This window comes from Motacilla alba, unplaced genomic scaffold (assembly GCF_015832195.1).
Source record: "Motacilla alba alba isolate MOTALB_02 unplaced genomic scaffold, Motacilla_alba_V1.0_pri HiC_scaffold_31, whole genome shotgun sequence".
In the NCBI taxonomy this organism is placed as follows: domain Eukaryota; kingdom Metazoa; phylum Chordata; class Aves; order Passeriformes; family Motacillidae; genus Motacilla; species Motacilla alba.
In genome coordinates, this window is record NW_024037405.1 from 1,842,100 (window position 1) to 1,867,195 (window position 25,096).

General features: G+C 54.2%; 3 protein-coding genes across 3 annotated transcripts in view; 2 read left to right on the plus strand and 1 right to left on the minus strand.

Annotated features, from left to right (window-relative positions):
• Positions 1 to 25,096, minus strand: part of LOC119696487 — a 1,710,157-nt gene that overhangs the window by 1,231,288 nt on the left and 453,773 nt on the right.
• The window catches only part of LOC119696488, a 1,499,846-nt gene that overhangs the window by 1,203,868 nt on the left and 270,882 nt on the right, over positions 1 to 25,096 (plus strand).
• On the plus strand, positions 16,364 to 19,030 carry LOC119696490 (translation initiation factor IF-2-like). The gene is made up of 3 exons (XM_038126224.1): positions 16,364 to 17,508; positions 17,629 to 17,679; positions 17,884 to 19,030. The coding sequence occupies exons 1-3, from the start codon at positions 16,492 to 16,494 to the stop codon at positions 18,571 to 18,573; spliced, it is 1,758 nt and encodes a 585-aa protein (XP_037982152.1). The 5' UTR covers positions 16,364 to 16,491; the 3' UTR covers positions 18,574 to 19,030.

The window sequence follows — 25,096 nt, forward strand, 5'->3', positions numbered from 1 at the left end:
CCTTGTGTTCCCGGATCGCTCGCTACCTGCTGCGGCTGCTCAGCACACAGGAGCCACGCTGGGAGCTGCCCGCCCTGGCGTTCCTTGTGGAGGTGAGCCTGATGGCCAGCGCTGCCTGGCTGAGCTGCCTCCCAGCTCTCTGCCCTCTCGGAGCCGCAGCTGCCTGGGACGGTGCCCGCGCCCTGTGCTGCTGCCTGGGCCCAGCCCTGTGCGGTTCCGGGCTCCTGCCGGCCGGGTCCCCTGTCACTGCCCTGTGCCTTCCAGGTCCTCGAGCTCCTGCACTTGAGTGAACGCGGTGCTAAGAGAGTCCTGAAAATCTTGTCAAGGCACCTGCGGAGCGAGTGCAGGGAGAGGCGTCGCCTGGCACTCAGGGCCCTGCTCGAGCTCACTGAGGAGCCCTCGATGGTGAGAAGGGGGCAGGGGCTGAGCTGGGGAAGACAGTTGTTTGGACTTGGCTGCGATTTGGGCGCTGGGGCAGCTGCTCCCAGTTCTCCTGCCTCCCAGTTCAGCTGCCCGAGTGTTTCAGGAAAGACCTTTGGCCTCCAGGCCCTGCGGCAGCAGGATGGCATTTCCCCACCTTGTGTTCCGCACAGACCAAAAAAATGTGGAGCCTGACTGAAAGTCTTGTGGAGCTCCTGCAGGACGCAGATGGAGAGATAGTTAGCATGGCAGTCATGCTACTCAGCTTTATCATCCTGGACAATGACATGCTGATACCCGGCCCCATCGCACTGCAGCTGCTTGAGGCGCTCGTGCCACTCTTTGACCACGTAAGGCTCGCTGCCCCCAGCCACGGCCACTGGCTGCTGCCCGCACACTTTGTGCCCTGTGCATTTGCAGGCCTGCGCCACGCTGAGCCCCGTGCAGCCAGTGCTGAGGTCTTTTTCTCTTCCTTTCATACAGGACAATAACCAGGCACAGCTGATCTCCATACTGCTCTTCCGAACATTGGTGACTCTTCCACAGGAAAAGAAAAACAAGGCCCTGAAGACACCCCTGTGCCAGATCCTGCTGCCGCTCTTCTTCCACTGCCACAATGAGAATCGGCTTGTGGCACAGGTGAGGGTTCAGGGGCTGCTGCTGTCCCCCTGGCAGGGGGCTCGGCTGCCTCCTGCCCTGGCGCCTGCCGGGCTGCAGCCTCCTCCAGGCCTTGGCACAGGGACGCGGCTCCCACGCCCTGGGCTTTGGGGCCATCTGCGCGTCTCTGCTGCTCTCCAGGCTTCTGAGGCAACGCTGCTGTGTGTGGCCCAGTTCCTGAAGAGGAGGGATCTTGGTGAAGAACAAGAAGCTGTGGAAGTTCACCGAGTGCCTGGTAAGGAGGGGCTGGAAGGCCCAGGCTCAGCCTGGAGCAGCCCCCTGAGCGCGGTGCTCAGTGTGCGGCGCTGGCAGCTGCGCCCCTGCCCGCGGCTGCACCCAGAGGCCGCGTGGGCTCTTCTCCAGGCTCCTGGGGGCCGAGCCAGGGGCCGATGGGAGCCCCGGCCCGGCGGGGCTGCGGGGCGGGCCGGCACCGCGGCTCCCCGGGCAGCAGCCGGCCCTGTGCCCCCTCCAGAGCCCGGCGCCTCAGGGCTGCTGGCCGCGCCTCAGGGCTGTGCGGGCAGGGGAGGCCGGGGCTGGGCGCAGCGAGCGCCCGGCCCAGGGGCTGAGCCCGCGCCGAGCCTGCCCTGCTGCCGCTCTCTGCAGCTGGCACACGACAGGAGCAGAGCGGCCGAGCACCTGCGCGGGGGCCCTGCCGTACCTGCGGAAGCCACAGGAGTCCCTGCGAGCGGCGGCCATCAGGTTCCTGGGTGAGCCACGAGCCCGGGCTCCCTCCCCGCCCCGCCGCAGCTCGGCCCCAGCCCCGGCTGCTGCCCCGGCAGCGCCGTCCGGGCCCGGCGCGTGGAGCCCCGCCTGGCCCGGGCGCTGCTGCCGCCCTCTGGCAGCCGTGCCCTGGGCCGGCAGCGTGCGGCAAGGGCCCGGGCTGAGCCCTGCCGGGCCAGCAGGGCGTGCGGCCACAGCGCTGGCAGCGCCGCGGGCAGGGAGCTGTGCCGCCGGCGCCGTGACAGGCTCTGTGTTCCCAGGGATGCCGGGCGGCAGCTGAGGGGGCAGCAGCAAGAGCTCCAGCTCCTCTGCAGCGGTGAGTGAGGGCAGCGGGCTGGCAGCGGGGGCTGCCGGGGGCAGCTGCAAGCCTGCCCCGGCTGCCGAGGGCTCTGCTCCCTGTGCGCACGAGGGGCGGCGTGGGCAGAGTGCACCGAGATTTCGGGGCCACGTGGGCCATTCGTGGCCAGCAGCTGCGGGCTGATCCCCTTGGTCCCTGCTCCCTCCTGGCCATGGCTAGAGCCGGCTGGCATGGCCCTGGGCAGGGGGCTCTCCTCGGGTCCCCTCAGATGCGGGATCTGACCATGGCTCTGTTCCTCTCTCTTTCAGCCCTTGAACACCTGACAAAGGACATCAGCAGTGCCGTGTCAGACGAGGCACTTCAAACATTGTATGTCCTGCGGGCACTGCAGAGTGAGCCATATTCCATCTTCCAGAGGCTGCAGGATCGGCTCCGCAGGGCATGGAGGACACGGCCTCGTCTGTCGGGGCTCGGCTGGCTGCGCTGCTGCAGCTCTGCAGAGAGCTGATCCCAGAGGCTCTGTCTGCTGGGGCCACCTGGGCCAGCAGGAATTTTGTGTTTCTTTGAGATTGTTCTTTTCCTCTTTTTGTTTATTCTTTAGCATATGAATATAGGATGTGTTGTACTAGCCAGACTGCCAGGAGCTTTCTTTTGCTGCCCAGGGTCTGCAGGGCATAGGGCAAGAGGGGGAAAAGGGTGCTTGGGCTCAGCAAGCTGCCCAGGCGTGCAGTGTTGCAGGGAAAGTGGCCAGAAGCCCCTTGGCCTTTGGTGGTTCTGCTGAAGCCTTTGTGCTGCCGGCAGAGCGGGTGGGCAGGGGCCGGAGCTGCGGGGATCCCTGCGAGAGCGGTGCCTGCAGATGGCCACAAGCCCTGTGCCAGGCAGGAACCGCCATCTGCGTCCTCCTGCCCGTGTGCTGCTGGCTGCATTGCTGAGGGCTCCCAGGTGCCTCTTGATGGGGCTCCTCTGCAGCTCCTGTGGGGCTGCGGCGCTGCTGCCGGGCAGCTTGGCCGGGCTGGGGGGACACCCTGAGGGGATGGGGGCCACCAAGGGATGAGGGGCTGCGAAGCCCTGACAGGACAAGGGCAGTGGGAGGGCACGAGGGGGATGTGTGAGGGACTGGGTGGCTGTAACGTTGGCTCAGGGAGGGTGGAGACAAAGAGACCACTCACCCCGATGTTCATGTGGCAAACACAGAGCGTTTATTCTCAAGCCCTTCCTTAGAAAGGGCCTTTGAAAAACCCAGCCTGGACAATTTCATTGCTCTGATCTCTGTGCCCCTTCAGGCTCTGGCCAGTGAAATGCTGCAGCCGTGGCAGAGATGTGACTGGGCGAGGCCCCTGTCAGTCCCAGCAGGGCTGGTGCATTCACACAGTGCTAGCCAGCCTGCGCTGGGACACACGGCAACAGAGTGCAAGGCACAGCTCCGGGGGCTGCCCAGGAACCTCAGCTCTGGGAGCACTGTCTGCCCCAAGCTCCAGGGGCTGCAGTGGGAGCCCGGCTGGGCTCTGCCCTGGGGCCATCCTGCAGGGACAGCTGGAAACAGGCAGCATTCCCTTGCCACAAACAGCCAAGCCAGGGCTGCAGGGCAGCTGCTCCAGTGTAAGACTCTGCCCAAGATTGCTTTCTCATCTGCCTCACGATCGTCATGAAAAAGACCGAGACCACTAAAAGAGAGAGAGAGTCCTACATCCTGGTTTGGTGGGGCTTTGCCAAGTTCCCAGGACTGGAACTTGAGTTATTGTACCTCACGCTACACTGCTCCCAGTGAAAAGGACAAGGAGCATCTTGACCTTCCTTCGTCTGCACCGCTCTGTAACAATGGCCTGGAGTTTTCCAGCCCCAAGCCTGGCTGGACTCTCTTCTGGAATTACCCTTTGGTGGTCTCCACAGAAGACCCTTCATCTACTGTACAACCACCGTGGCAGATGGACTGAGATGGGAGAAGCCACTCCCTCCAAGACTGAGACATGAAACCCCTATATGGAAAAGACTCCTTTTCTCCTCAAGGACTGAAACCTGTAATCTGGGGGGAGGAGGAGGGCAGTGTGTGTGGGGAGAACAGCTAATCGAACTGATCATGTTTGCCTGCAGGCAGTGAACCAGGAAAATAATAGCTCTCCCCACGGTTGGGATCATCAGACTATTGTATTCTTTCCCCCCCTCCTTCCCAACTTTCAATGTAAAAAACCCCTCGAGTCAGCTAGATTCTCAAGATCTCCCCAACGTAAAGGCGACTCCTCGGCTGGACACCGACTGGACCTCGAAGAATTGCATCGCCTCTATGTTGGTAGATATACTTACTCTGTCTTTCCTTCCTTTCCTGTAGGGTTTCTCTCTCTCTCTCTCTTTCCCCAATTTCCTCCAATGCATTTTGCTGTGATTGTTCAATAAAGTACATTGATTTTGTTACTGCAAACCCCCTTGCTGTGTTGGTGTTTTGTACCCTGAGATCAGATAACGAACCATCACAATCTTGTCCATGAGGGCGGATCGTGACACCAACTCCCGGAAAACATTCACAAAGCTGGCTGCCTGCAAATGATTTGTGAAAAGAAAGTTATTCCTAGGTCTGAGTTACCAGTGCAATCAGCTGTAAAGCCTGAAATTATGACCTCTTTAACTCAAGGGCTTCCAGGAACATTTGAACCTATAGCAATTTTCCCTCAAAAAACTATAGCAGCTATATCTCCTGTAGAAGCAACAGCTCACCAAGCCCTGGACCCTATCCATCCTCCAGATCCCTACCAGGTGGAGTGGGAATTTGCCTCCTCACAACTATCAGTACACATCTGGCAGTGGGGTTCTGAGGGTCTGACAAAACCTGTTTGTTTCTATTCCTGTGGTTTCAAAGATGCTGAGAAAGGATACTCTACCTGGGAAGGAGGGTTGTCTGTGGTTAGCTTGACACTTATAGAAGTGAATAAAAACTTAGCAATACCCAAAACTGAGAGCTTGGGTAGCAGCCAAGACAAACTTGCCTCTGGGATTAAAGCAACCCCTTCTTTCTCCCCCGCTTCTGCTAACAGAGAGGAAGAAAGCAGTGCACAAGTTAAAAAACTGTTAACTATTTGGAGTATTTTCCAGCATGAGAGACAAAATTATTTCCTTGTCTGTATTTATACTGAGTCCTATGCTGTGTTTTTATTTGTTTAGTCCAGGCTGATGCTTTAAAAGGATTTACTGGAGATAATACTGTTAAAGCATTGCAGGATTGGCTTGGAATTTTCCTAAAACCACAGGAGATTCAGTCTGATAATGTTTCTCACTTTACTGTCCAAGATGTGCAGGATTGGGCAAAGGGTGAAGGGGTTAAATGGATTTCTCACACCTCTTATTATAGATGGGGGGTTAATGGGTGTCCCAAAATCACTGCTTTTTGCCCGACAGCTCCAAGCATAATTCCTTCACTATGGAGACCAGATGCCTTCAAGAACCCAGCACATTGCCCTGGACAACCTGTTTGGGTGGACTCCCCTGCTGTAGGGGAAGTACCATTGATGTTAAATACCTCTCTGACAATTCCATCGTTCTAACTTTTCCTGCCTCTTCGTGGCAGAGTTTTGTTGTGTTTGCTTTTACAGAAGAATTCCGAGGGACAACATGAAGACCTGATAACCCATGACAACACTGGTGCTGGACGACAAAAATAATGTTTTCCCTTCCCTTTATGGTAACACCAGGTGATGATATTACATATAACGTGTAAATTATTTGAACTTAAGTAAATTGGCTGTCACAACTAGATATCTGAACAGGTACAGCAACCACTGTAGTCATCCTTATTGGCTCTGGCAACTCATCAGTGGCTGCTATCAAACATTTTGCCGAATTGGGAAAAGGTAAATATAGATGACCACAGATTGGTGATTGATGCACTAAGTGCTACACAAAACAATGTTTCTTTGGCTCTCAGCTGTATCCAGGCACAATTATGGATGCAGTCAGTTTCTGCCTCAAATATAAGAGAAGGGGAAGAAAGCACCTTTCCTACTGAGATTTGGAAAATAATTTGGGAAAGTGCCACTGATTTCGAAAGAGAATTCCAATCCTGGTGGAACCTGGTGAACTGTACCTATGACCCCATTACAAACTGTTAACCTGGAATCTTGTATTGTCCGAGAACAACAAGGGTTCATCTGTGAAAGCAATGCAATAACAGCTCAGGATATTTGTTTGGACACAGAGCAAAACATCTGTCATTTTGAAATTCATCCTAACAAGACTTCTAAAACAGTTTTAATATACATAGGCAATGGATGTGCATGCTTTAGAACTGTTTGTGACATTGTATCTGTAGAAGATGTACTAGTAGATACCATTAATCATTCAAATTTTTGTGCTTGTAACTTTACTAAGATTGCAGGATGTGATTTTTCCTATGAAGCTCCGGTTACGTCTCACTACCTTTTGCAATCCAACTACACGCTGATCCACAAATTAGAACCCACTCCCATCGGGATGAACCTCACATTGGTAAGACAACTGTTGCTCCACCAGGACCTGAACGAGATTTTGGAAAAGATCAAGAAAAACGGACAGAAAACCTTGGAGACTGCTCATCACAATATAAAACAGATACACCATGTCCTGGAAAGAGTAAAGAAAGATGCCGAGCACCAGTGATGGAATACTCTTTTCGGGTGGTCACCAACTGCCACAAGTGTCCTGAATACCATGTGTCATCCCATTGTTGTTCTTCTCATTCTAGTTTTGATTGGTTTTGTTCTATCCATAATCTTATTTGTAATGAATTGGAGGATGATGAAACGGCTGACTAGGCTGACAGCTATAATCAATGCTCACAACTTGGCTGATGTTTTCAATACTGTAGACATTCCTAAGACTATTGACACTAAATGGGTATAAACTAGAACATGTATTTCGGAACAATCATTAGTTTTCCTTTAACAATTTTGTGAGAATTATTTTGATTTATAGTGAATTATTTTGGATAAAATCATTTTGAAAGATTATTTTAAAATCAATTATGATTTAATGTTTGCCTTTGCTTTTTAATTGTTTATAATTTATTCTGATTGTTTAAGAATATTGTTTGAATTGATATTAATTATGTTGAACAATTGTTTCCCTTCTTTTTCTCTCTCTCTCTCTTTCTATTTTTCCATTCTCTTCCTTTTCTCTCTCTCTTTCCCCCCCTTCTGTCATACTGTCTCTCTTTTCCGAGGTATACTACCGACATATGAGCCCCGCTGATGAAGACAATCGTGAGTCACGGGGTGGTGTAAGACTCTGCCCAAGATTGCTTTCTCATCTGCCTCACGATCGTTGTGAAAAAACTGAGACCACCAAAAGAGGATCCTACATCCTGGTTTGGTGGGGCTTGCCAAGGCCCCGGGACTGGAACTTGAGTTATTGTTCCCAGGTGCGTTTGTCCACCTCATGCTACACTGCTCCCAGTGAAAGGACAAGGAGCACCTTGACCTTCCTCCACCTGCATCGCGCTGTGACAATGGCCTGGAGTTTTCCACCCCCCAAGCCTGGCTGGACTCTCTTCTGGAATTACCCTTTGGTGGTCTCCACAGAAGACCCTTCATCTACTGTACAACCACCGTGGCAGATGGACTGAGATGGGAGAAGCCACTCCCTCCAAGACTGAGACATGAAACCCCTATATGGAAAAGACTCCTTTTCTCCTCAAGGACTGAAACCTGTAACCTGGGGGGAGGAGGAGGGCAGTGTGTGTGGGGGAGAGAACAGCTGATCAAACTGAGATGTTTGCCTGTAAGCAGTGACCACTGAACCAAGGAAAACAATGGCTTTCCCCCACTGCTGACTATTGTATCCTTTCCCCCTCTCCTTCCCAACTTTCAATAAAAAAGGCCCCTCGAGTCTGCTAGCCTCTGAAGATCTTCCCCAACGTAAAGGCGACTCCTTGACTGGACATCGACTGGACTTCGAAGAATTGCATCGCCTCTATGTTGGTAGATATACCTACTCTGTCTTTCCTTCCTTTCCTATAGGGTTCTTCTTTCTCTCTCTCTCTCTCTCTCTCTCTCTCTCTCTCTCTTCCCCCAGTTCCCTCCAATGCATTTTGCTGTGATTGTTCAATAAAGTACATTGATTTTGTTACTGCAAACCCCCTTGCCGTGTTGGTGTTTTGTACCCTGAGATCAGATAACGAACCATCACAATCTCGTCCATGAGGGCGGATCATGACAATAACTTAGATATAACAATCTATTACATTAATTAACAATTTTGAATGAAATTACATCATTAACAATTCATAACCCTGCCTACAAAAGCCAGCTTTATATAACAAGCTGGCAGTCCTCTCTTCCCCTCTTTCTGCTTCTGGGCACCGGCCCCCAGCGGCGCCTCGGTCTCACGGCTTTATGTTGATGGGCTTCACAGGGAAACCAGCGGCCCCCATGCAGACCGCGTCTTGCCCCATCGCTGGGTCAGCGACCCCCGCGGTCTACAAGACCTTTGCAGAACTAAGTCTGCCCGACCCCGGCAGCACCGCGTGGACTGTGCCCGGCGCTGCCACTGCCTCTACTGGGGTAGCAAGTGCCGGGAGGCGCTGCGCCAGGTCTCTGCTGGCCGCTCTCCACACAGAGCAGCCCCCGCGCACGCAGCTGCCTCCTGATGCTGTGGCGCCAGCCCCGTGGTGCCAGGTGCTCTTTTACCAGGCCAGCCCTGCTGGGCTCGACTGCCTGGCGTCCCCGAGCCACCACGGGCAGGCACGTGTGCGCAGCCCCCACGGTCCCTCCACCCGAGACATCCCACACCACAGGGTCAGCCTGGCCACCCCCACACCAGTGCTCCATGTGGAGTCTTACACCGTCTCCCTTTGTGTGAGCTGACCGGAACCCCACCACGGGTCCTTGGCACAACACGGTCTCCCCCACTCCCAAGTCTTTGCAAACCTTTCAATCTCATGCATCCCCCCGGTGATGGGGTCCCTGCTTTCCTCCTTTTTACATGTCCCGCTTGCAGCATTTCTGCCTCTCTTCTAAACGCATCCCGCGGCAAGAGGGTCTCCCCCCTTTCTTCTCTCATGCATCCCACCTTAAATGTCTAACTGCCTGACTTCAAGGAAGACTTTTCCTACCAGTCACCACTTCCTTAGGGAACACCCTGCTTCAATATCATTTAGAAAATAATGTTATTCTCCATCTTATGAAAAGAAAACTAATGAGAGAAAACCTTGAAAATGGAGGGAAAAAAAATCATTTGAGGTAATTGCTCATTGAAATCTTTTTCATTAATTCCACTCCTGAAAAAATTAATTCTTGAATACAATTCTGGTAGAGGTGCAACTCCTTTGGGCTTTGTGCACTCTGAGGAGCCCCATGGGAGATTTGGTGCCAAGTTCAAGAGCCTCAGTTGCCCAAAGAAGGTGTCACAAATGTCCAAGAAAAGGAAGTCCAAAGCAAAGGATGAACACACCTTCCAGGGCCCAAGATAATGTTCTCCTCCCCACTGGATTTTTGCCCTGGTCAGGTGGGACTGTCTGAGGGTGAGGGAGAATTCCTGTGCAATCCTTTGCTCTCCAGGCGCTGACCAGCTTGATGCCCAGAGAGGCTCCCTGGAAGAGAGGCTGGACAAAGTTAAATGAATAAAGTAGGGATTTATTAAAAGGCCTTCAAAGGATTCACCTTGAGCAGTGAGAGCCCAGCCGAGACTACACACAAGATGGATGACCGGTCAAGAGTTTTCACACTTTTATAAGGTTTGGTCCATTTAAATATTGGGGTTAATTGTCCAGTTATGGTTATGCAGTCCCATCCTCCAGTTTGCTTGCCTCAATTCACTGTTGTTTGCACTTTTTGTGCCTGAAGCTGCAACTGTGTCCTTGGTTCTGGGGCTGGAAAAGGATTGTTTTGTCAGACTACACTGTGAAGAAAACTTGCTAACACTCTGTATGAAGTCCAGAGTTACAGACTAATGCAGTACAGCATCTGGAAAATAGGAAAGCTAAAACTTAAGACATCAGCCTGTTCCATGTTCCCTTGGTTCCATGGAGACCCAAGGGTCACAATGGCTCCTCTGTGACACTCTGGGCTCCACAGTGTCACCCTGTGCCCTTGGTTCCAGGGGAGTTCCACAATGGTCTCCTTTGATTCCATGAGGTCCCCACAGTGTCACAATGGCCGCTTGTTTCCATGAGATTCCGTAGTGTAACCATGGTGTCCTTGGACCCGCATTGTCACAACTGACCCATGGTTCCATGAGGTTCCCCAGTGTCACTGTGGTGTTCTTGGACCCGCATTGTCACAACTGACCAATGGTTCCATGAGGTTTCCCGGTGTCACTGGGGTGTCCTTGGACCCACATTGTCACACCCGATCCATGGTTCCATGAGGTTCCCCGGTGTCACTGTGGTGCCCTTGGACCCACATTGTCACACCTGATCCATGGTTCCATGAGGTTCCCCGGTGTCACCATGGTCACTGTCAGAGGCTGGATGAGATCAATGTCCCGAGACACCTTGGGATGAGCTGTCAATCAGTCACACAGTGGGGACAGTGCTAACCCAGCCCTGATTGCCCGAGCAATCACAAGTCTCACCTCGGGGGAGGCCCACAAAGACCCAGGGGCTTAAAAACACGGAGCACAAGGTCAGCCCCTGGTATGGACTCTGCCTTCTCCTGGAGTTTGTGTCTCTGGAACTCTAGGAGCTGGTAGTCATATGCATGTCTTTCTGTCTCTCTCTCTTTCTTCTCCTTCTAATGCTCTTTATATGGAACATCTTTGGGTACCTCAACAACTTCAGTGTTTAGAGGTTTCCAGGTTAAATGGACTGAGTGAATTAAGTTACTGCTGTGATAAGCGTTTTATGTTGAATTGGATGTTGTATTAAATCCTTTGCCAAAGTTCCTTGGTTTTTTTGTACTTTGCCTGTAAAATAAATTTTGTGTCATTTTGACCTCTTGAGAGTATCTTGGTCCTTCTCCTGTGCACCAAACTCGAGTAAAGGAGCCATTGGTTACCCCCAGCATTTCAGTGTTCTGGGGTGTTACAGCCCTGCAGGCTCACAATGGCCTCTTGTTTCCATGAGGCCCCACAGTGTCACACTGGCCCCTGGGTTCCATGGCCCCAACAGTGCCACAGTGATCCCCGTGGTTCCATGACTTCCCACAGTGTCATGACGGAGAAGGAAGACTTGCACACCCAATGATGATCAACAAGTCTCAAACTTTATTGATAGGCACGCATATTTATATGGGTGTTAATGAGGCTAATACATATTGCAAAAGGTGAGCTCATTATTGGTTAGTTACTTATCAGCCAGCTACACCTACTTTTGCATCCTTGTGGTAATACTGTTGCAACTTTTCTGCTTTTCTTCATATTTCTAACTAAAGATCTTCCTCCTTATCCTGTTGTTGTACCAAGGGCACAGTGTCCTTGCCTTATACGGAAACTGACTGCTGACTCCTATACCTGTCTCCTTCTCGCTTAACCAAGGGTATTATGTCTATATGGCCTCTCTCAGCTAGCCAACTGTCCACAAAACTCTCCACACTTCCCCCGTTTTCTTTCTGGGCCAGAAATGTTGTATGCCAAGCCTTGTCCATCATTTGGCTAACCATTCTTTGTATGCAACTAAATAAGCACGGTAACACAAGCATTAGCAACACAGTAACAACTAATATCCCTATCGCATACATAATCATTGTTCGCAGCCAGGGGCCTAATCCAAGACTCTTTAGCCATGCTTCTAACCCCAATCCGTCTTCTTCTTTCAAGACGTGCAGCCCTTTCTGGAGCTCCTTAATCTTTGTATGTAGGGATGTGGAATGATCCGATAAATTCATGCAACACATACCCTCAAATTCTTCACAGCCATGGCCTTGTGCAAGTAAGAGGAAGTCAATTGCAGCCCTATTTTGAAGCGTTGCATGGCGAATAGAATCAACATCAAGCAAAAGGCTAGAAAGTGCCAAAGAGGTGGCATTGGTTTGTTTAGCAAGCCAGCATCCTAACTTATTTAAAATGGCACGGGCACCTGCTGCTGATACTCCTGGAGTCAAAAAGGATGCTGCCACTATGGACCCTGGAGACCAAAATTTTCTAAGACAGCTGCTCGAGTCCATTTAGCAGGTACCCACAAGGATCCTGTAGGGATAGAAACACAGAGATAGCCGCGGCCCCAATATAATACCTTAGCAGGACCTTGCCATTGCCCTGTCTTAGGATCCCTGTATTTTACCCACACATCCCATTTGTGACTTCTGATATGGATAACAGAGAAAGGATATTTTCTCAACTTAATTGCCCTCTGTAACTGTATAAACAGCTCATGTAACTTCCTGTTTTGAACCTCTTTGATAGAGGCATCTTCTATTTGCTCGCATACTCCTGCAATATACAAAGAATCTGTCACTATATAGAGAGGCCCAGAAAAATGCACCATGGCCCAAACAACAGCCAATAACTCCATCGTTTGTAAAGTATCCGATTTCGAGGCCTGGAGAATCTGATGGTGCCATTGTCCCTTTTCCTGCCAAGTCACTGCAGCAGGTCTGGATTTTCTTCCCGCATCCATGTAGGCTGTGATGGCATCCGACAGGGGTTTCTGTGACCTTTTTGGGCATTGCATCCAGCCCCACTGCCCTATCCAGTTCAACAGTATATTGGGAATATCGTCAGTGGCGATCACGCTTCCAGCCCCCAACAGTGCCTCTTGTAATTCCACACTGTTTATCAGGTACCAGGCCAATGTATCTTTCCTCATTGGTATCCGTATCTGCTCAGGCTCCTTTCCCGTAATCTCTAGCGCCTGTTCACGACCCATCTTGAGCAAGTCAGCCAAAATTTCGATTTTTTGAAGAAGGGTCTTATGCTGTTGAAGTGGAGGAGAGATCCATTCCAAGGCCCACGCCTCCCCCGTTTTTCTGTCTTGCTGAGTAAGTGCTCCCAGTAAACCAAAGCCTCGTTCTTTCCTCGATTGCGATTGACGAGGGGGCAACGTTTTAGTCATCTGTTCCAGTGGAACCAATTGGGCTATCCTTTGTCCTTTCTCAATTCCTATTGGTGGAAAAGGAGTGACACAAATTTCCCCCGTATAATCAGCATCTATTACCCCAGTTAAAACAAATAATCCCATCATGGTGGCCGATGATCGTCCCAGCAACAAAGCACCCATAGGTTGTCCATCAATGATGATTGGTCCCTTTATTCCAGTCGGCACCTTTTTCGGGTGGGTGGTCATCAATGTTACTGCTGCTGAGGCTGCCACGTCCAGCCCGAGGCTCCCGGCGGTGGCTGGTTGTAGTGGAGCTGGGCTGAGGTGTTGACAGCAGTGTTGTGGGTGTCTGACTGGTAACATTTAAATCGGCCAGCAGATAGAGCCCGCGGAGCATTTGTTGCCGCTGCTTGTAGGGGAGCAAGAGCAGCTGACACCTGACTCTGTGAGGCTGCTGCCTGTTTCTGTAATCCTACTCCTAACTCCTTAATAGCTTCTACTAACATTGCCTGATTTCCTACGGGCCTATTTGCCAATGGTTCTAATGCTTCTTCTATAGACCAATTAGCTCCTAGGGTATTCAATACGTTCCTCGTAGCCTGGTTGCTATTCTGGAGTGCACATTGTTTCAACAAAGCACCTTTCATAAAGTCAGGACTCCTGGCCGTTTGATAGCAGTGGCCGCCTTATCTATAAAAGATCCAAATGATTCATCCCTTCCTTGCTTTATTCCCATATAAGAGGGGATCCCGCCTGGCTCTTTTATCTTGTCTATGGCCAGTCGTACCAGGCGCATAGCTTCCTGACCTTTATCGGGACAAATTAACACTTGCTCTTCCATAGAAGAAAAGGCCCTAAACCCATTAGCTCCTCTAGGGTTATTCCGTGTAGCGGGCCGCCTGGCTGCTGTGCTGTTGTGACACATTCCTGGCAGAGTGCTTGCCAGTGTGCATTAAACAGGAGCTGCTGATGTTGAGTGAAGATCAGCTTCGCTATTCCTCTACAATCAGCCGGCAGTAATACCTGAGTCCCCCAAATATAGTCAAGCATTTGCTTTGTGGGCTCACTGGTCACTCCAAACTGACTAACTGTGGATTGTAATTGTGACAGTAGCTTCCAATCCAGGGCCGTAATTGTTGCTTGAGATCTGCCCCCTGCCAGAGGTGTAAATACCACTGGACAAGCAACATCCATAGCTGCAGCTATAGCCTCACTGTCCCCCGTATCCAAGATCTCTTTTGCTACCGCCGCCCACGCCTCCCTTGGCTCTCGTGCAATGGCCCCCGCTGGGTCACTCTCTGCCCCAGGGATCGGCTCATTACGAGGAGGAGGAGGGGAAAGGTCTGGCCTTGGTGCAGGCGGTGCGGACGGTGCTGCTGCAGCACCCGTGGGGGGAGCGCTGCTGCTTGAAGAAGGAGCCGCTGTTGGTGGCAGAATGACTGTAGATGTGGCAGGGGGTAACGGACAATCTGACCAGTCCCCATAACTCTTATTCTTATCATATGCTACACTAGCTTGCTGCGCAGCTATCTCTTCTGCCTGATGTTGTAATAACTCATTGTGCACAACTCGCCATAGCTTTCCCAACTTTTTTGCAGTTTTATCCTCATCTATAGCTGCCTCCCATAGCTTGTCCCCAAACTTACACCACCCCGTTAATTCATGCACTGTATGAGGATTTTGAAAAACTCCTCATGCATACCTGTAAGCTAACAACCCAGGAAGCTCTTTCTGCAAATCTATGCCCTTAACCTGACGCTTTTTTAAAAAGCAAGTAAATAAATCATATGCTGCTTGCCTTTCCATTTCCATTTTAAAACGTCAGCGCTGTTGCAGCCCCACAAGGTCTCGGCAGCACGTATCGGCCGGGCTCTCCGTTGAGGTCACCCAGGGCGCGGCACCTTTCGCTTTTCCAGCGGTGCTTATTCGCCGTCCTTGCTGCGACAGGACCCGAACTTCTACACCGATCCACCGTGGTATCCCGTTACGGCTATCACGCCTGGGGCACCATTTTGTTGGAGTCGGCGGGAGAAAAGCGGCACTCAATATGAGTGATCAGCAAATCCCAAACTTTATTGATAGCCACACATATTTATATTGGTGGTAATGAGACTAATACATATTGCAAAAGGTGAGCTCATTATTGGTCAGTCACTTATCAGCCAGCTACACCTACTTCTGCATTCTTGTAGTTATACTGTTACAGCTTTTCTGCTTTTCTTCATATTTCTAACCAAAGATCTTCCTCCTTATCCTGTTGTTGCACCAAGGGCACAGTGTCCTTGCTTTATACTGACTGCTGACTCCTATACTTGTCTCCTTCTCGCTTAACCAATGGTATTATGTCTGCGTGACCTTTCTCAGCTAGCCAACTGTCCACAAAATCCTCCACACTTCAGCTCGGAGGAGGCCGCCCCAGAGGAGCTCAGGCTCCATTTCCAGCCTCAGTGTCCCTGCCGAGGAACAGGGAATCTTTCAGGCACTTCCACAAGCTCAGGGTTTCCATTTCATGGGGAATATGGGATGAAAATGGCTTTGTTAGGAAGGATAAAAGGGGAGGGAACAGACTGGAAATTATTAGGAAAAAATGACCCTTCTTACAGACAAAGTTCACCAAGTCCTTCCCTGCAGTTCTCCTTTTCAGATCCTTTCAGTCATCTCCTGAGAGGTCCAGCTTGTTCTGGTGCTTTTTGTAAACTGATTGTACTCCGATTTATATCAGTGCATGAGATGTAGAAGCATCTGAACTCAACACAGAAACAAACTCCCCCTGGCAGCACATTTTCATCTTCTAGATCACTTTCAAGCTGTCCATGGGCATGATGGAATGATTATCACACAACTCTCCACTTCTGGCTGCAGGCTCTGGAGATTCTTTCTCTGCATTCACTCAGGCTTGCATTCCCTAACAATTCCTGGGAGCCTGTCATGTTTTCTTAGGGTAGAACAGTAACAATGAAAACTTTACCAATGCCACAATTTCCCAGCCCACAAGGAAAAGAAAGAACAAGCTGTAAAGTTTATTAAGTATTTGTCCTGCTTTGCTGCAAGAGTCATGCTGCACGCACGGTGTGGAAAACAAGAGAAGCTGCAGTTGGTGGCACATCTTGGGACAGAAGCTGCACCTGGTTCTCCAGGAAAGGCGCTTGGAAAGAGCAAACAGGACTGTGGAGAAGCTTCTGGGAAAAGTGAAACAGCTTTTAGGAAATGAAATGAGAATGGACAGAAACAATCCAAGATGTTTTATTTCTTTCTATGCTCCCCTTTTCCATCTTGCACTACTTCTCCTTCCCATTCATTCCAAAGGCACCTCACCTCCAAGACTGGTACCTTAGAGAATTTTAGACACTCTAAAATACCTGGAGCCACACACAGTTTGCCTTCCCCTGTTGTCACTGGAAAGCAACACTGGCGATGTAAGTGCAGTGCTTGGCTCAGGCAGGAATCCTCCAGCAAGGGAATGTGCCCGACAGTGTTTGAGGCTCAGCAAGGCCAATGCAGAGCAGGCAGCGAGGGGATTGCTGTGGCAGTGTGCGGGAGTCAGGGCTCTGCATGTGGGCTCAAGGCTGCAAAGCTGCCGTGTTTGGACAGAGCAAGGGGCTGTCCCGGGGCGCGCGGGGCTCGGCCGTGGGGCTCGTGGGGCGAGCGGGGAACGGACACGCGGACAAACGGCCCCGGGGCTTCAGTTGCAGCGGCGGCAGCGGCGGCAGCAGCAGCAGCGGAAGCGGCGGCAGCAAAAGCAGCGACTCTAGATCTCTCTTTATATATTTCTCTCTTTCTCTTTCTGTCCCTTTCCCGCTGTCGGGCACCCTTCTCTGGTGTCCGTCTCCCGGCGTCCCTCTCCTGTCCCCGCCTCCCTCTCCCCCTGCCGGCCCGGGCCATGCCCCCGGCCCGCCCCCGGCCCCGGGCGGGGCTGCCCCGGCCCCGGCCCCGGCCCCGGCCCCGGGCGTCCCGCCGCGGTCTCGCCTCCGTGCGGCTCTGGCCGTGCTGGCGGTGGCGCTGCTGGGCGGGCATCAGTGCCTGGGGCTGGGGCGGCATCGCCGCCCTTTGGCTCCGCCTGGCCCGAGCCCGGCCCCGGCCCCGACGCAGGGTCCAGTCCCGACCCCGACCCCGGCCCCGGCCCCGGCCCCGGCCCCGGCTCCTCCCGGGGCCCGCGGAGGACACAGGCGGCGCGGCCGCTGCCGCCGCCTCCGCTGCGGCTTCCCCGGCCCGAGCTCCGCCGCTCGGCAGCGCGGCCGCCGGCCCCGAGCCGCCGCTGTCCCGTGTCAGGGAGCGAAGGCCTGGCGATGGCCGGCCCGGGGCGCTTGAGGGGCGCTCGGGGGCCGGTGCTGGCCCCGGGCCGAGCGCTGACAGCCGCGTCCCGCCCGCAGGGAAGGCGCAGCGGGGCCTGAAGGAGCAGTACCGGCTGGGCTCGCTGCTGGGGCGCGGCGGCTTCGGCAGCGTCTTCGCGGCCACGCGGCTCTCGGACGGCGCCCCGGTGAGCGGCGGGGCCGGCGGCGGGCAAGGGACGAGGAGGGGGAGGAGGAGGAGGAGGAGGAGGAGGAGGAGTGGGATGGACAGGCGACGAGCTGAGCCCGCTGCTGCCCTTGGCTTGCAGGTGGCCATCAAAAGGGTGCCACGGAACAGCGTGCAGCACTGGGGCGAGCTGGTGAGTGAGCGGGGCCAGCGGCAGAAGCCGGGCCGTGCCGGGCGGGGATGAGCCGAGGCCCGGCAGGGTGGGAGCCTTTGGGACGCCTGGAGGGAGAGCGGGCGTGGGGCCAGCGCAGGGCGCAGAGCATCCCGGGCTGGGTGAGGGCTTCCCCACTTCTGGCACGGCATCGGCCCCACTGACGGCATCGTGCTCCTCCCGCAGCCCGACGGCACCAGCGCACCGCTGGAGATCGTGCTGCTGGCCAAGGTGTCCACTGGCTTCTCCGGGGTCGTCCAGCTGCTGGAGTGGCGTGAGTTCCCCAACGACATCGTGATGGTGCTGGAGCGCCCGGAGCGGTGTCAGGACCTGCATCATTTCATTCGGGCACGGGGCTTCCTGTCCGAGGAGGTGGCGCGGGAGCTGTTCCGCCAGGTGCTGGAGGCCGTGCGGCACTGCACCAGCTGCGGGGTCCTGCACCGCGACATCAAACCAGCCAACATCCTGGTTGACCTGGCCACCGGGCAGGCCAAACTGATTGACTTTGGCTGTGGCACCTACCTGCAAGAAACAGCCTACATTCACTTTGCAGGTGAGCCCACGCAGGGGTGTGCTCCTGGTGCCGGCATCTCATGGCCCAACATCTCACAGCCCAAGCTGGGTGTGGCAGCAGGGATTCTCCCTTTTGCTGCCCTTCATGGCACTGAGATCTCAGCCAAGTTGCTTTTGAGCAGGGTTGGGTGGGGAGGCAGCTTCCAGCCCTGCTGGCAGCCTTTGCCCACCACTCTGCCCAGGACTGGGGCTGGGGCTGGAGCAGCCAGCCGGACAAAAACAGCCGTGGGTGGGGATAGCAGAGAGGGGTGGTTGGAACCTGTGCCCCAGCCAGTTTGGTGTGCAGGTGAGAAAGGGCCTTGACTGCTCCACTCACCTGGTTTGCTTTGGCTTCCTAATGTTTTTTGGGGCAATGCAGGCAGGTTGGATGAAGGCATGGTTTTTCCCCCAGCACTGACTGGGTTTTTGTCATGGTCGGGCCTTGCCGGGGCTGCCGCTGCCCTCTTCCAACACCAGTGGCTTCTCTTCCAACCCCAAGTCATGACACCAGTCCCAGGTGCTGGCGAGAGGGCAGTGGTCACCCTGTGTGCCACTGGGGCAGCCCCCAGACGGCCAGGGATGCTGGGGCCAGGCTCTGGGAGCAGCAGCATCCCCCTGCTGAACTCCATCTGTATTCCATAGGAACACGCTCCTACAGCCCCCCGGAATGGACCCACTTTGGCTGGTACTACGGCAAGCCAGCTACCATCTGGAGCCTGGGCATCGTGCTGCACCAGATGGTCTGCGGGGAGCACCCTTTCATGTGGGGCCAGAAGATCAGCTGGGACCAGCAGCTCTCGCTGCCACAACGGCTCTCTCCAGGTGCATCCTCTTCTCTGGGCACGGGGGGAATGCCAGTGCTGGGAGACAGCAGCGGGCTCGTCAGCATCCCGCTCTGGCAGCTGCTGAGGAGGTGGCACATGTCCTGCTCTCCTGCTCTCCTCCAAAACAGGGAATCGATGGGAAAGCTTAGGCCCAGCTCTGAGCACCTCCAGCATGGCCTGGGCACGGGAATAGTGGGGCAAAGGCAACAGGAGCCTTCTGCAGCTGACCGGCGGTTTCTGGTTTCTGTGCCCAGAGTGCCGAGATCTGATCAGGCGGTGTTTATCCATGCTGGACGTGGAAAGGCCCTCCTTAGAAGAGCTGTTGTGTCATCCTTGGATGCAGGATATTCATCTGCCCTAGAAGAAGGGAGAGAGCCACAGGCCCCCTTTGATGCAGGGCCCTGGTAAGTCAGAGCTGCACACATGCCTTGGCAATCAGAAGCAAAGGAGCCAGACTTTTTGTCCTGCCTGTGTCACTGCCCAGGGCTCATCAGATGGGAACACGCAGCCCTTGTGCTGGAGCTGAGCTGCTCTGCCCAGCACTGGTGGCCGCCATGCAAGCTGGTTTTGCTTGTCCTGGTTCCCGGACAGCTGGGGCCCTGGGCAGAGCCCTGACAGCCTGGTCTCACCTCAGGGAAGGAGAAGGAGCCCCTGGAGAAGCTCTACCAGGTGGGAATGCTGCTGCTGCTGGAGCCAGCAAGGAGTACATCAAGGATGACAACCTCTTCCTGCACCTGGCTTCTGGCCAGCTGAAGATGATGGACTTGGATTCTGGCACCTTCTTCCAAGCCAGGCTCCCCAGCGAATTTGCAGATGAGTCCACACCCGGGGAAATGCTCCCAGATTTGGGCATTGCCCAGCCTGGCTGGGAAGCAAAGGTTCCCCCTTTGCTGGGGGGATGCAGCTGATCCTTCAGTCGGCTGCCCAGCTGCTTTTGGCAGGGCTGGGGGCATGGGCTGGGCTGGCTACGAAATGGGAGTGGGCTCCTGGCCCTGCCAACAGCCCCCAGCAGCCACCGTGGCCCGGGCTGGGGCTGGGGCTGGGGCAGCCAGCCCGACACAAACCAACGCCCATGGTGGGAGCAGAGGTGGGGCTCCAGAACCTGTGCAGGGGCTGCTTTGCTGTGCAGGCAAGGAAGGGCTTGGGCTGCTCCACTGCCCTTGTGTGCTTTGGGATCACTGTTATTTTGGGGGGCAGTGCAGGGGGGAAGGGAGATAGCGAGGGCTTCCCTCACCCATGGGTGGGTTTTTCCCCAGCATGTTGGGGTTGGGCCTTCCTGAAGCCCCTGACAGAGATGCTATTTTTTACATTTTTTCTCTTTTCCCAGTTTTGTCTGTAATCTATTTTCAATAATTTGTTGGGGTTTTTTTTGTAGAGAAGCATTCTAGGACGCCCAGTCAGGGTCGGGAAGTGCTTGGGAGCAGCTGTGGTGTGGATGGGCCGTGCCCTTGGAGAAGGCTGAGGACATCGTTTGGGACCAGCTTTTCTTCCAGCCGTGGAGGGCGTGAGGTGGGTCCCTGTCTGCTTGGCAGGGTGGGATCAGAGCTTTTGGGAGATGGCAGCGAGCACAGGAGCATCCTGCTCTGGGCAGCTGCTGAGGAGGTGGATGTGCCCTGGCTGGCTGCAGGCTGGGCACATGTGCTGCCCTCCTGCTCTGCTCCCAAAGGCAGCAGTGATGGGCAGCTCTGGGCACAGCTCTGGGCACAGCCAGCATGGCCTGGTGTCACGATCCACCCTCACGGACAGGATTGTGATTGTTCGTTATCTGCTCTCAGGGTACAAAACACCAACACGGCAAGGGGGTTTGCAGTAACAATCAAAATCAGTGTACTTTATTGAATGATCACAGCCAAATGCATTGGAGGGGATTGGGGAAGAGAGAGAGACAGAGAGAGAGAAAGAAACCCTGAAGGAAAGAAAAGGAAAAGAGAGAAAGAATAAGTATATCTACCAACATAGAGGTGATGTAATTCCAGTCAGGGTCCAGCTGACGTCCAGTCGAGGAGTCGCCTTCACGTTGGGGGAGATCTCGAGTTAGCTAGCTGACTCGAGGGGTTTTTATTAGAATTTTCCTTTGAAAGTTGGGAAGGAGGGGGGAAAAGATACAATTGTCTTATGATCTCAGCAGTGGGGCAGAGCCATTGTTTTCCCTGGTTCAGTGGTCACTGCCTGCAGGCAAACATCTCAGTTTGATCAGCTGTTCTCCCCCACACACACTGCCCTCCTCCTCCCCCCAGGTTACAGGTTTCAGTCCTTGAGGAGAAAAGGAGTCTTTTCCATATAGGGGTTTCATGTCTCAGTCTTGGAGGGAGTGGCTTCTCCCATCTCAGTCCATCTGCCACGGTGGTTGTACAGTAGATGAAGGGTCTTTTGTGGAGACCACCAAAGGGTAATTCCAGAAGAGAGTCCAGCCAGGCTTGGGGGTGGAAAACTCCAGGCCATTGTCACAGCGCGATGCAGGCGGAGGAAGGTCAAGGTGCTCCTTGTCCTTTCACTGGGAGCAGTGTAGCATGAGGTGGACAAACGCACCTGTGAACAATAACTCAAGTTCCAGTCCCGGGGCCTTGGCAAGCCCCACCAAACCAGGATGTAGGATCCTCTTTTGGTGGTCTCAGTTTTTTCACAATGATCGTGAGGCAGATGAGAAAGCAATTTTGGGCAGAGTCTTACACCCTGGCAGGAAGGTCTCCTTGGATTGCTGCAGATCCAGGTTCTGACTGTGGCTCTGTTCCTCTCTCTTCCAGCCCTTCAAGGCCTGAGTGAAAACGACAGCCCCTCCCACATAAGCACCTTTGTTCAGGCGATGTTCCAGGGAAGAGCTGCAGAACTACTTTCATCTGCTGCCTCAGAAGAACCAGTGTCTCCTGAAGACCTCCAGATCCCTTGGAAGATGAGACCACCTGGAGACCAGAGGAGACCAGCTGGAGCTCCAGGCACAGCTGATGACTGGCACAGCTGAGCCTGTGGGAAGCTCCCATAGCTCCTGCCTTCCCCCTCCCTGTTGACAGCTCCCTCCCTCCAGCCCTCAGACCCTGCCCATCCCCTTTCTTCCCTCCCAGCTCATCCCCTTGCTTTGCCTTCCATTAATAAACACTTTGTCTTCTGTGCTTTACCTGCATCTCTGTGGAGCTGAAGCGATGCAAATCCAGAGCCCTGGGACACACAGGCCCCTCCTGCCGTTCTCTTCCACGCTGAGTTTTGTGCACAGACCCAGAGGAACGAGGGCAGATCAGGCTGGAAAGGTGCCTGTGCTGAAGGCCCAGTTCCACAACACTGTGGAGTTACAGATCTTGCTGAGCACCCGGGAGCCCCTGGATTTTGGAAGAGCCAAGCCAAGGATGTTCTGAACCCAGCTGTGAGGGATTCCATGGCAAGCATCCACGGAGGGCAAAGGAGCTTGGAATGCAGGAAGGTTTCAAGAAGAGCTTCCTGAAAGCCCAGCAGTGCTCCATCCCTGCACAGGATCAGGAAGAGGGCAGAACCAGAGACCACCAGGGCTTAACAGAGAGCTTTGGGTGTGCCTGAGAGCAGATGAAGCAGCAGCACGGTGCCCGAGACTCGGACGCGCGACCGTGCCAGTGCCCGGAGCTCTGTCAGGCAGTGCCGGGATCCCGGGTGTGGTTCTGGTCCCCACAACCAAGGAATGGCAGCCCCAGCCTCAGAGCCAGTCAGAAAGCCAAGCAAGTGAGACCAGAGGGAGGGCAGCCTTCCAGTTTCTCTTGGGCATGGACACAAAACAACCCCTGCTGCTTCTTCCTCCGCCTGTGTGTGGGGTGTGCTGGTGGCAGAGGCAGCCAGGTTGTGCTCTGCGTTCCAAAGCCTGTTGAGAGCGGGCATGAAAAGCGCTGCGTGCACAGCAGAGAGTCCTGGAAGGGGCTGGCAAGAGCGTGCTGTGGGGACAGGGCTCTGGGCTCTGGCCGGGAACAGCCTGGGTTTGCTGCCGTGAGCGCAGGCAGGAGTTGAGGCAGCTGAAGAGGCAGCGGGCAGCTTGTGTTTCCAGAGGGCCTGGGGCTGCACCTCTGAACCTCCACTGGACACACACTTGGGAGAATGTGAGCTAGAGCTGGAGTGCCTGTCCTGAAAGGACCTGGAGTCATTCAGCCTTGCCAGCTTTTCTTAACAGTGTGTTGGTGTTCCCCAGGAAAGCTTCACATGTGGGGAAATGCCTTTGGAGGAAAGGGGCTTGCTTCTCAAGGAAAGTGCTTCCCAGGCAGCTCCCAGTGAGGGAGGTGCAAGTGTCCCCCTGGGGCTCTCTGTGCTCCTTTCAGTCCTTGAGGCCCATTGCACTTGGCACAGGGGCAGGGCAAGGGAGAAGGCTGTGAAGAGCAGGTTTGGCATCCGCCTGGACCTGCAGAGACCAACCCAAGCACCTGCAGCACGGTGTGTTCCCCTCCTTTGGGCAGAGGTGTGAGCAGGAGCATCTCTGTCCAGCCACGAGCCCCAAAGCTGTCTTTGAGAGCTGTGAATTAAAAGGCCTTTACGCACACACTTTTCTCATCTTCCCTTTCTGCTGTGTTTCAACTCTTGCCAATATGCATTTGCCTCTTGCTTGGAGGAAGCTGCTGTGGCCCAGGGCCAGCACAGGGCTGGGCTGGGTGGGCCAGGCAGCGTGGAGAGTCTTGGCTGATCTTGCTGTGTCCCTGGCCTCAGAAAAGGCTTGGAAGCTTTGCCTGCCAAGGTGTCCTGCTCATTGACTCTCCCTGTGCATCCTGGAGAGAACAAGGTGGGCATTTCTGGCAGCTGGGCATCAGCAGGCCTTAAAATGGGGGCGAGTTGTGGAGCGAGCCCAGCTGAGATACCCTGAGAGGAGCCCAGTGCTCCTTGCTCCTCTCTGCTGACACGTTTGTCTGGTTTTGGGATGAGCCTGGCTGTGTGAGGGGTGCTACGTGGACACGAGACAGCCGGTCCTGTCCCGCTGGGTCCCAGCAGTGCCTCGCAGCAGTCCTGCATCCACGTCAGGATGCTGGCCAAGAGAGGTCCTGGAAGCTGAGGCAGCTGATTTTCAGCTTGTGCAGGTGCCTACAGGTCAAGGCCAATGATGTTCCCTCAGGATATAGCAGTCCTGAGGGGTCTCCCTCATTCAAAGAAATCGGCAGACAAATGCATTGTCTGCCAAAAGCCCTTTTATTGACCTGGCAGGAAAACAGGAGTCTGCAGCCCACTAAAATGCTTCTCCACCATGTATACATGTCAGTGGGTTGATGTAGGAATTGTATCAAAAATGCCATCCATCTTTAAACTGCTGACGTGATTCGACAGGCAGGGGGTTAGAAATACACTGTGTCACATTCCTGTACTTGAAGCTGGTGTCCAGGTGCTGGCCAGGAGCGCTCTCCATGCCCTAAAGCAGCACAAAGTCTTCCTCATGGCTTCCCTGCACAGGGCTGATTCTGTACTTGCCCTTAGTTCTGCTGGCAGACCATGTCTAAAGCTTTTTGTCAAGTCACTCTCAGTCAATCAGGCCTGCCAGGTTTTTCTTCTGCTCACTGGTGCAAGTACTCCTGTGTGTCTGTGCTAAGTACTTGTTGGCTAATGGGAATTGCTTGTGCTTCCTTATGTCAAACAAGGGCCTTGTTCATTGCCAAAGGGGCCTGAGGCCACCCTGCTCCTGGTGGCAGCAGTTGCTTTCCTGTGGAATGTCCCACCTCCCCCAGGAGTGAAGAGGGAGCTGGAGAAAGAGCTTGCCAGGCTGCTCTCCATCCTTTCCCAGCAGTGCTGGCTGAGTGGAGCAGTCCCAGCGGAGCGCCAAGGTGCCAATGGAACAGCCGTGCCCAGGAAGGCTCGCTGGGAAGGGGGATCCAGGAGCCACAGGCCTGGCAGCCTGAGCTTGCCAGCGGGGAAGGCCTTGGAGCAGATCCTCCTGAGTGCCATCCCACGGCACGTGCAGGGAACCAGGGCGTCTGCTGGAGGCTGGGACAGCTCTGCGGAGGGACAGGGACAGCTGGGGGTCCTGGCGGGGTGTTGAGGGATTCTGTGCGGGAGTTGAGGGGGGTTGGTGTTGGTGGGGTGTTGGAGAAAGTTGT